The 12,949-nt window shown below is 42.2% G+C and overlaps 1 protein-coding gene across 1 annotated transcript in view; it reads left to right on the top strand.

The window, feature by feature from the left end:
- The window catches only part of LOC115190901 (ectonucleotide pyrophosphatase/phosphodiesterase family member 2-like), a 45,499-nt gene that overhangs the window by 16,019 nt on the left and 16,531 nt on the right, over positions 1–12,949 (top strand). Inside the window, exons 12-18 of the mRNA XM_029748929.1 lie at positions 1,681–1,789; positions 6,284–6,412; positions 7,284–7,315; positions 7,818–7,945; positions 9,192–9,279; positions 9,367–9,454; positions 9,615–9,784. Of these exons, the coding sequence (XP_029604789.1) occupies positions 1,681–1,789; positions 6,284–6,412; positions 7,284–7,315; positions 7,818–7,945; positions 9,192–9,279; positions 9,367–9,454; positions 9,615–9,784 (744 nt within the window). The remainder of the gene's footprint in view (positions 1–1,680; positions 1,790–6,283; positions 6,413–7,283; positions 7,316–7,817; positions 7,946–9,191; positions 9,280–9,366; positions 9,455–9,614; positions 9,785–12,949) is intronic.

Genomic DNA, 12,949 nt, shown 5'->3' with positions numbered 1-12,949 from the left:
GCCTCCACATTGACTCTGTACCGGTACCCCCTGTATATAGCCTCCACATTGTCTCTGTACCATAACACCCTGTATATAGCCTCCACATTGACTCTGTACCGGTACCACCTGTATATAGCCTCCACATTGACTCTGTACCAATACCCCCTGTATATAGCCTCCACATTGACTCTGTACCAATACCCCCTGTATATAGCCTCTACATTTACTCTGTACCAATACCCCCTGCATATAGCCTCCACATTGACTCTGTACCAATACCCCCTGTATATAGCCTCCACATTGACTCTGTACCGGTACCACCTGTATATAGCCTCCACATTGACTCTGTACCAATACCCCCTGTATATAGCCTCCACATTGACTCTGTACCAATACCCCCTGTATATAGCCTCTACATTTACTCTGTACCAATACCCCCTGCATATAGCCTCCACATTGACTCTGTACCAATACCCCCTGTATATAGCCTCCACATTGACTCTGTACCAATACCCCCTGTATATAGCCTCCACATTGACTCTGTACCAATACCCCCTGTATATAGCCTCCACATTGACTCTGTACCAATACCCCCTGTATATAGCCTCCACATTGACTCTGTACCAATACCCCCTGTATATAGCCTCCACATTGACTCTGTACCGGTACCCCCTGTATATAGCCTTCACATTGACTCTGTACCGGTACCACCTGTATATAGCCTCCACATTGACTCTGTACCAATACCCCCTGTATATAGCCTCCATATTGACTCTGTACCAATACCCCCTGTATATAGCCTCCACATTGACTCTGTACCGGTACCCCCTGTATATAGCCTCCACATTGACTCTGTACCGGTTCCCCCTGTATATAGCCTCCACATTGACTCTGTACCGGTACCCCCTGTATATAGCCTCCACATTGACTCTGTACCAATACCCCCTGTATATAGCCTCCACATTGACTCTGTACCAATACCCCCTGTATATAGCCTCCACATTGACTCTGTACCGGTACCCCCCTGTATATAGCCTCCACATTGACTCTGTACCGGTTCCCCCTGTATATAGCCTCCACATTGACTCTGTACCGGTACCCCCCTGTATATAGCCTCCACATTGACTCTGTACCAATACCCCCTGTATATAGCCTCCACATTGACTCTGTACCAATACCCCCTGTATATAGCCTCCACATTGACTCTGTACCAATACCCCCTGTATATAGCCTCCACATTGACTCTGTACCAATACCCCCTGTATATAGCCTCCACATTGACTCTGTACCAATACCCCCTGTATATAGCCTCCACATTGACTCTGTACCGTAACACCCTGTATATAGCCTCCACATTGACTCTGTAACGGTACCCCCTGTATATAGCCTCCACATTGACTCTGTACCATAACACCCTGTATTTAGCCTCCACATTGACTCTGTACCGTAACACCCTGTATATAGCCTCCACATTGACTCTGTACCGGTACCACCTGTATATAGCCTCAACATTGACTGTACCGTAACACCCTGTATATAGCCTCCACATTGTTATTTTACTGCTGCTGATTGTGTTATGTTCAATGTCTAATAATGATTAGGTATTTTGATGATCTGTATAGGGATCAATACTTCTATGATATCCCCTGATGGTTGTGATTGCTGTGTGAATATTGATCAGTGTGTTCTGTGCTGCAGCTGAACAACCCTCTGAAGGACATTGATAAGATCATTGGTCAGCTGATGGACGGCCTGAAACAGATGAAACTCCACCGATGTGTCAACATCATCATGGTGGGAGATCACGGTACTGCTGCACAACCGCCTTGAACCCTGACCCGAGTCAATACACACTAACCCTAGTCAATACACACTAACCCTAGTCAATACACACTAACCCTAGTCAATACACACTAACCCTAGTCAATACACACTAACCCTACCTAGTCAATACACACTGACCCTACCTAGTCAATACACACTAACCCTAACTAGTCAATACACACTAACCCTAACTAGTCAATACACACTAACCCTAGTCAATACACACTAACCCTAGTCAATACACACTAACCCTAGTCAATACACACTGACCCTAGTCAATACACACTGACCCTAGTCGATACACACTGACCCTAGTCGATACACACTGACCCTAGTCAATACACACTGACCCTACCTAGTCAATACACACTAACCCTCCCTAGTCAATACACACTAACCCTAGTCAATACACACTAACCCTAGTCAATACACACTAACCCTAGTCAATACACACTAACCCTAGTCAATACACACTAACCCTACCTAGTCAATACACACTAACCCTACCTAGTCAATACACACTAACCCTACCTAGTCAATACACACTAACCCTAGTCAATACACACTAACCCTAGTCAATACACACTAACCCTACCTAGTCAATACACACTAACCCTAGTCAATACACACTAACCCTACCTAGTCAATACACACTAACTCTACCTAGTCAATACACACTAACCCTAGTCAATACACACTAACCCTAGTCAATACACACTAACTCTACCTAGTCAATACACACTAACCCTAGTCAATACACACTAACCCTACCTAGTCAATACACACTAACCCTAGTCAATACACACTAACCCTAGTCAATACACACTTACTCTACCTAGTCAATACACACTACACACTAACCCTAGTCAATACACACTAACCCTAGTCAATACACACTGACCCTAGTCAATACACACTGACCCTAGTCAATACACACTAACCCTACCTAGTCAATACACACTAACCCTACCTAGTCAATACACACTGACCCGAGTCAATACACACTAACTCTACCTAGTCAATACACACTAACCCTAGTCAATACACACTGACCCTAGTCAATACACACTAACCCTACCTAGTCAATACACACTGACCCTACCTAGTCAATACACACTGACCCGAGTCAATACACACTAACCCTACCTAGTCAATACACACTAACTCTACCTAGTCAATACACACTAACCCTAGTCAATACACACTGACCCTAGTCAATACACACTGACCCTAGTCAATACACACTAACCCTACCTAGTCAATACACACTAACCCTACCTAGTCAATACACACTAACCCTACCTAGTCAATACACACTGACCCGAGTCAATACACACTAACCCTACCTAGTCAATACACACTAACCCTACCTAGTCAATACACACTAACCCTACCTAGTCAATACACACTAACCCTACCTAGTCAATACACACTAACCCTACCTAGTCAATACACACTAACCCTACCTAGTCAATACACACTAACCCTAGTCAATACACACTAACCCTAGTCAATACACACTAACCCTAGTCAATACACACTAACCCTACCTAGTCAATACACACTAACCCTACCTAGTCAATACACACTAACCCTACCTAGTCAATACACACTAACCCTAGTCAATACACACTAACCCTAGTCAATACACACTAACCCTAGTCAATACACACTAACCCTACCTAGTCAATACACACTAACCCTAGTCAATACACACTGACCCTAGTCAATACACACTAACCCTAGTCAATACACACTAACCCTAGTCAATACACACTAACTCTACCTAGTCAATACACACTAACTCTAGTCAATACACACTAACCCTAGTCAATACACACTAACCCTAGTCAATACACACTAACTCTAGTCAATACACACTAACTCTACCTAGTCAATACACACTACACACTAACCCTAGTCAATACACACTGACCCTAGTCAATACACACTAACCCTAGTCAATACACACTAACCCTACCTAGTCAATACACACTAACCCTAGTCAATACACACTAACTCTACCTAGTCAATACACACTAACTCTAGTCAATACACACTAACCCTAGTCAATACACACTAACCCTACCTAGTCAATACACGCTAACCCTACCTAGTCAATACACACTAACCCTAGTCAATACACACTAACCCTAGTCAATACACACTAACCCTACCTAGTCAATACACACTAACCCTAGTCAATACACACTAACCCTAGTCAATACACACTAACCCTAGTCAATACACACTAACTCTAGTCAATACACACTAACCCTACCTAGTCAATACACACTAACTCTACCTAGTCAATACACACTAACTCTACCTAGTCAATACACACTAACCCTACCTAGTCAATACACACTAACCCTACCTAGTCAATACACACTAACTCTACCTAGTCAATACACACTAACCCTAGTCAATACACACTAACTCTACCTAGTCAATACACACTAACTCTACCTAGTCAATACACACTAACTCTACCTAGTCAATACACACTAACTCTACCTAGTCAATACACACTAACCCTAGTCAATACACACTAACTCTACCTAGTCAATACACACTAACTCTACCTAGTCAATACACACTAACTCTACCTAGTCAATACACACTAACCCTACCTAGTCAATACACACTAACCCTAGTCAATACACACTAACCCTAGTCAATACACACTAACCCTAGTCAATACACACTAACACTAGTCAATACACACTAACTCTACCTAGTCAATACACACTAACTCTACCTAGTCAATACACACTAACTCTACCTAGTCAATACACACTAACCCTAGTCAATACACACTAACTCTAGTCAATACACACTAACCCTAGTCAATACACACTAACTCTAGTCAATACACACTAACCCTACCTAGTCAATACACACTAACCCTAGTCAATACACACTAACCCTACCTAGTCAATACACACTAACCCTAGTCAATACACACTAACCCTAGTCAATACACACTAACCCTAGTCAATACACACTAACCCTACCTAGTCAATACACACTAACCCTACCTAGTCAATATACACTAACTCTGGTCAATACACACTAACCCTACCTAGTCAATACACACTAACCCTACCTAGTCAATACACACTAACCCTAGTCAATACACACTAACCCTAGTCAATACACACTAACCCTAGTCAATACACACTAACCCTAGTCAATACACACTAACCCTAGTCAATACACACTAACCCTAGTCAATACACACTAACCCTAGTCAATACACACTAACCCTAGTCAATACACACTAACACTAGTCAATACACACTAACTCTACCTAGTCAATACACACTAACTCTACCTAGTCAATACACACTAACTCTACCTAGTCAATACACACTAACTCTACCTAGTCAATACACACGAACCCTAGTCAATACACACTAACCCTAGTCAATACACACTAACCCTACCTAGTCAATACACACTAACCCTACCTAGTCAATACACACTAACCCTAGTCAATACACACTAACCCTAGTCAATACACACTAACCCTACCTAGTCAATACACACTAACCCTACCTAGTCAATACACACTAACCCTACCTAGTCAATACACACTAACCCTACCTAGTCAATACACACTAACCCTAGTCAATACACACTAACCCTAGTCAATACACACTAACCCTAGTCAATACACACTAACCCTAGTCAATACACACTGACCCTAGTCAATACACACTGACCCTAGTCGATACACACTGACCCTGGTCAATACACCCTGACCCTGGTCAATACACACTGACCCTAGTCAATACACACTGACCCTAGTCAATACACACTGACCCTAGTCAATACACACTAACCCTAGTCAATACACACTAACCCTAGTCAATACGGATACGGGCGGGATGAATAAATCCGTCCTCCACAGACCTCTAGACCAGGGGTGTCACTCATTCCATGGAGGGACTAGTGTCTGCAGGTTTAGGTTTTTTCCTTTCATTTAAGACCTAGACAACCAGGCGAGGGGACTTCTTTACTAATTAGTGATCTCAATTCATCAATCAAGTACAAGGCAGGTGTCACGGTTGTGATAAGGAGCGGACCAAGATGCAGCGTTTTCATAGTTCCACATATTTGTTAACAGTGAAACTGAATGCAATACACAAATAACTTGAAAATAGGAAAACAACAACCCGTGACGCAGAGAGGACAACACACTACTCAAAAGACAATAACCCACAAACCACAAAGAGAAAAACCCCTACTTAAATATGATCTCTAATCAGAGGCAGTGAGGATCAACAACTTATATTGGTCAGGACGTGACAGCAGGAGCGAAAACCCTCTGTCACTCGGCCCTCCATGGAATGAGTTTGACACGTGCTCTAGACGATGTCCATTTCTCTCTGTCTATGGACAATCAAGTCACCTTCTTCTTCATATTCATTCTGCAGTGATTTAAAGTCTGTTCTGAACATGTGTTCCTCAGGTATGGAGGAGGCTCACTGTGACAGGACAGAGTTCCTCAGCTCATACATGCCGTCCACTGTTGATGACATCATACTGATCCCCGGCTCCCTGGGCAGGATCCGCTCCAGGTACCCCAACAACCCCAAATGTGAGCGTTTGGTTTGTTTGTTTGATTGATTGGTGTATTGATGTATTGATTGAATGACCATTTAAAAACACAATACTGTATTGAAGAACATGCATTAATAAAATCATTGAGGATTAACCAACTACAAATCCCCAACTACAAAATCAGAGACCTATTTCTATTGCGGTCCTCATAGGCTTCGTTTAGACAGGCAGACCCATTGTGGTCCTCATAGGCTGCGTTTAGACAGGCAGACCCATTGTGGTCCTCATAGGCTGAGTTTAGACAGGCAGACCCATTGTGGTCCTCATAGGCTGAGTTTAGACAGGCAGACCCATTGTGGTCCTCATAGGCTGAGTTTAGACAGGCAGACCCATTGTGGTCCTCATAGGCTGAGTTTAGACAGGCAGACCCATTGTGGTCCTCATAGGCTGAGTTTAGACAGGCAGACCCATTGTGGTCCTCATAGGCTGAGTTTAGACAGGCAGACCCATTGTGGTCCTCATAGGCTGAGTTTAGACAGGCAGACCCATTGTGGTCCTCATAGGCTGCGTTTAGACAGGCAGACCCATTGTGGTCCTCATAGGCTGCGTTTAGACAGGCAGACCCATTCCTCCAGTTACTGGAAAGTCTGGAGAGGAAGACAGAGTACTGTATCTCAGTGACCCTGGCCTGATCCTTGACTGGGTCACATGGCCAGGTCAGTCGAGACCAAAACAATAACATCACTTTAGCATGTATGTTTCTGCTCAGAAGAGCACGCCTCCTCGTCCCCAGACTAGGTTGATGTGTCCCTACTGATCCAGTTATGAACTGCGTCCTCAGTACGGCAGAACGAGGCACATTTCCTAACAGTCGACAGAAAATTAGAACACTGTTTGTCTTTTTTCAGACGATGCCAAATCTGTTGTTGCAAATCTTACAGTGAGTATTATACACGTTGTATTTCTATACACATTGTCTTCTCTAAACACGTTGTATTTCTATACACATTGTCTTCTCTAAACACGTTGTATTTCTATACACATTGTCTTCTCTATACACATTGTCTTCTCTATACACGTTGTATTTCTATATACATTGTCTTCTCTATATACATTGTATTTCTGTATACATTGTCTTCTCTATATACATTGTCTTCTCTATACACGTTGTATTTCTGTATACATTGTCTTCTCTATATACATTGTCTTCTCTATACACGTTGTATTTCTATATACATTGTCTTCTCTATATACATTGTCTTCTCTATACACGTTGTATTTCCATACACATTGTCTTCTCTAAGTCATTGTTCTGACCAGTATTCATACCTGTGTTGTGGTGTCAGAGGTTAAGGTGAAAAATCCAGAATTATAGTTTATGAAATAGTGGTGACAAAGTGGTACTACAGAGCACCTGGAATCGTGTTCTTCTGCCTCCTCAGTGTAAAAAGTCAGACCAGCACTTCAAGCCCTATCTGAAGCAGCATCTCCCCAAGCGCCTTCACTACGCCAACAACAGGAGAATAGAGGACATCCATCTGTTAGTGGAGAGAAAGTGGCATATCGCAAGGTTATACCCTCTCTCTCTGTGTGTCTCTCTGTGTCTCTCTCTCTCTCTCTGTCTCTCTCTCTCTGTCTCCCTCTGTGTGTCTCTCTCTGTCTCTCTCTCTCTGTCTCTCTCTGTCTCTGTCTCTCTCTCTCTGTCTGTCTCTCTCTCTGTCTGTCTCTCTCTCTGTCTGTCTCTCTCTGTCTCTCTCTCTGTCTCTCTCTCTGTCTCTCTCTCTGTCTCTCTCTCTCTCTGTCTCTCTGTCTCTCTCTCTCTCTCTCTCTCTTTCTCGTTTCGAAACGGAAATAGACCACAGATTTTTTGCTATGGTGTGTCCTACGGGGTGTGTCCTACGGGGTGTGGCCTACGGGTGGTGGTGGCGTCCTACGGGTGGTGGTGGCGTCCTACTGGTGGTGGTGGCGTCCTACTGGTGGTGGTGTCGTCCTATTGAACCTGGACAGACTCTGTATGTTTGTCATCATCAGTCCCAGTGTTGGTCAGACCCAGTGGAAAGTTATCACTCCCTGTGTAAACACATGAGGTAATGTCTGTCTGTCTGTTGCGGACGACAACTGAAAACAAATCAATGGTTGAAAGACAGAGAGGCGAGGGCTGGTTCAGAATAAGCTCCATGGGGATGTCACCGTGTTTGAGTTGGCATGGCCACAGAGCTCAATGAAAGAGATCTTTGAGATCTCTCCTCCTGCCTGCTAACATATAGACTAGTTTAAATCGCTGGCACTATGAGTTGTGAACTTAATGCTTTCTGAGTGAGAAATTCTTACCCTTCTGCAGCTTTGCAGCTAGCAGAGTAAAACTGTCTTTTAAATTAAATTCCCAAATGAAATGTAATATTTGTTAGCCGTTTTCCCTGCCGTTGGTGATTTTTCAGGCTCTACGTGCTTGTGGGTTGTCCCCTACACAGACACCACTGACTGTAGGGTTTAATGCAAACTTCATTAAAAAAGTGTCTGTTTTCCAATGACATGGCTTTACTGGGAAATGTGGTGGTGTAGGTTGACCTTGGAAAAACAGAATCCTTTATACTTGGGTCTATAAGGATTTCAGTGTGTTACTGTGTATGTAGGGCTGTATCTGTGGGGTCTGGTTTGAATCAAATCAAACGTTATGAAAATCAGACACAATGTCCTTGACTGTTTATTTAGGCTGCATATAGTCGTCATCCCGGTGAGGAATTGTAGATAGTTAATATTATTAAAACCATGAATTGTCTGATGTTGGAATTTTGGTTTCATGCTGTCTGTTACAGAAAGTCTCCAGAAGGAGGAAAGAGGCACCCTGGGAAATGTGGTTTTGCAGGAGATCACGGTTATGACAACAAGATAAACAGCATGCAGGTATGCTCGTTTTATCCTCATCTTGATCTAAGTGTTCTTGTTGCCATAAATGATTAATCATTACCTCATCCTGTTTCTGTCCTTTAGACTATTTTCTTTGGACATGGACCTATGTTTAAATTCAAGACCAAAGTGCCAGTTTTTGAAAACATTGAACTTTACAATGTCATGTGTGGTAAGGCATCTTCATATTTTTTTATTTGAGGGAGGCATACAGTAGCGTTCATCAGCCCATACTCATACGTTATGGACAGTGACGTTGTATTGCATTTTGACTTGAGATCTTACTGTGATCAGAACAATTCAATACTTTATTGTCCGTCTTCATGGAACAGATCTGCTTGGCCTGAAGCCTGCCCCTAACAACGGGACTCATGGGAGTCTGAACCACCTGTTGAAAAGCCCGGTCCACAAGCCCACCATGCCAGAGGAGGTGTCTAAACCCACCATCTCAGGTCCCATCATTACTCTGACCGATGACTTAGGCTGCAGCTGTGATGACAAGGTCAGCTACAGAACAGCACATCTCTTATAGCCATAGAGATAGATACTGTATCACTATAGAGATATATACTGTATCACTATAGAGATAGATACTGTATCACTATAGGGACAGATACTGTATCACTATAGGGACAGATACTGTATCACTATAGAGATAGATACTGTATCACTATAGAGATAGATACTGTATCACTATAGAGATAGATACTGTATCACTATAGAGATAGATACTGTATCACTATAGAGACAGATACTGTATCACTATAGAGATAGATACTGTATCACTATAGAGATAGATACTGTATCACTATAGAGATAGATACTGTATCACTATAGAGATAGATACTGTATCACTATAGAGATAGATACTGTATCACTATAGAGACAGATACTGTATCACTATAGAGACAGATACTGTATCACTATAGAGACAGATACTGTATCACTATAGAGATAGATACTGTATCACTATAGAGACAGATACTGTATCACTATAGAGACAGATACTGTATCACTATAGAGATAGATACTGTATCACTATAGAGATAGATACTGTATCACTATAGAGATAGATACTGTATCACTATAGAGATAGATACTGTATCACTATAGAGATAGATACTGTATCACTATAGAGACAGATACTGTATCACTATAGAGATAGATACTGTATCACTATAGAGATAGATACTGTATCACTATAGGGACAGATACTGTATCACTATAGGGACAGATACTGTATCACTATAGGGACAGATACTGTATCACTATAGAGATAGATACTGTATCACTATAGGGACAGATACTGTATCACTATAGAGATAGATACTGTATCACTATAGAGACAGATACTGTATCACTATAGAGATAGATACTGTATCACTATAGAGATAGATACTGTATCACTATAGAGATAGATACTATATCACTATAGAGATACAGTGGGGCAAAAAAGTATTTAGTCAGCCACCAATTGTGCAAGGACTCCCACTTAAAAAGATGAGAGGCCTGTAATTTTCATCATAGGTACACGTCAACTATGACAGACAAAATGAGAAAAAAAATCCAGAAAATCACATTGTAGGATTTTAATGAATTTATTTGCAAATTATGGTGGAAAATAAGTATTTGGTCACCTACAAACAAGCAAGATTTCTGGCTCTCACAGACCTGTAACTTCTTCTTTAAGAGGCTCCTCTGTCCTCCACTCGGTACCTGTATTAATGGCACCTGTTTGAACTTGTTATCAGTATAAAAGACACCTGTCCACAACCTCAAACAGTCACACTCCAAACTCCACTATGACCAAGACCAAAGAGCTGTCAAAGGACACCAGAAACAAAATTGTAGACCTGCACCAGGCTGGGAAGACTGAATCTGCAATAGGTAAGCAGCTTGGTTTGAATAAATCAACTGTGGGAGCAATTATTAGGAAATGGAAGACATACAAGACCACTGATAATCTCCCTCGATCTGGGGCTCCACGCAAGATCTCACCCCGTGGGGTCAATAGGTAAGCAGCTTGGTTTGAAGAAATCAACTGTGGGAGCAATTATTAGGAAATGGAAGACATACAAGACCACTGATAATCTCCCTCGATCTGGGGCTCCACGCAAGATCTCACCCCGTGGGGTCAAAATTATCACAAGAACGGTGAGCAAAAATCCCAGAAGCACACAGGGGGACCTAGTGAATGACCTGCAGAGAGCTGGGACCAAAGTAACAAAGCCTACCATCAGTAACACACTACGCCGCCAGGGACTCAAATCCTGCAGTGCCAGACGTGTCCCCCTGCTTAAGCCAGTACATGTCCAGGCCCGTCTGAAGTTTGCTAGAGAGCATTTGGATGATCCAGAAGAGGATTGGGAGAATGTCATATGGTCAGATGAAACCAAAATATAACTTTTTGGTAAAAACTCAACTCGTCGTGTTTGGAGGACAAAGAATGCTGAGTTGCATCCAAAGAACACCATACCTACTGTGAAGCATGGGGGTGGAAACATCATGCTTTGGGGCTGTTTTTCTGCAAAGGGACCAGGACGACTGATCCGTGTAAAGGAAAGAATGAATGGGGCCATGTATCATGAGATTTTGAGTGAAAACCTCCTTCCATCAGCAAGGGCATTGAAGATGAAACGTGGCTGGGTCTTTCAGCATGACAATGATCCCAAACACACCACCCGGGCAACGAAGGAGTGGCTTCGTAAGAAGCATTTCAAGGTCCTGGAGTGGCCTAGCCAGTCTCCAGATCTCAACCCCATAGAAAATCTTTGGAGGGAGTTGAAAGTCCGTGTTGCCCAGCGACAGCCCCAAAACATCACTGCTCTAGAGGAGATCTGCATGGAGGAATGGGCCAAAATACCAGCAACAGTGTGTGGAAAACCTTGTGAAGACTTACAGAAAACGTTTGACCTGTGTCATTGCCAACAAAGGGTATATAACAAAGTATTGAGATAAACTTTTGTTATTGACCAAATACTTATTTTCCACCATAATTTGCTAATAAATTCATAAAAAATCCTACAATGTGATTTTCTGGATTTTCTTTTCTCATTTTGTCTGTCATAGTTGACGTGTACCTATGATGAAAATTACAGGCCTCTCATCTTTTTAAGCGGGAGAACTTGCACAATTGGTGGCTGACTAAATACTTCTTTGCCCCACTGTAGATACTGTATCACTATAGAGATAGATACTGTATCACTATAGAGACAGATACTGTATCACTGTAGAGATAGATACTGTATCACTATAGAGACAGATACTGTATCACTATAGAGACAGATACTGTATCACTGTAGAGACAGATACTGTATCACTGTAGAGACAGATACTGTATCACTGTAGAGACAGATACTGTATCACTGTAGAGACAGATACTGTATCACTGTAGAGACAGATACTGTATCACTGTAGAGACAGATACTGTATCACTGTAGAGACAGATACTGTAGAAACTGTAGAGACAGATACTGTAGAAACTGTAGAGACAGATACTGTAGAAACTGTAGAGACAGATACTGTAGAGATAGATACTGTAGAAACTGTAGAGACAGATACTGTAGAGATTGATACTGTAGAAACTGTAGAGATTGATACTGTAGAAACTGTAGAGACAGATACTGTAGAGATTGATACTGTAGAAACTGTAGAGATAGATACTGTA

The sequence above is a fragment of the Salmo trutta genome, unplaced genomic scaffold (assembly GCF_901001165.1).
Source record: "Salmo trutta unplaced genomic scaffold, fSalTru1.1, whole genome shotgun sequence".
NCBI lineage: Eukaryota > Metazoa > Chordata > Actinopteri > Salmoniformes > Salmonidae > Salmo > Salmo trutta.
The sequence above is the reverse complement of the archived record's forward strand: the minus strand, read 5'-3'. Positions and strand labels throughout refer to the sequence as shown.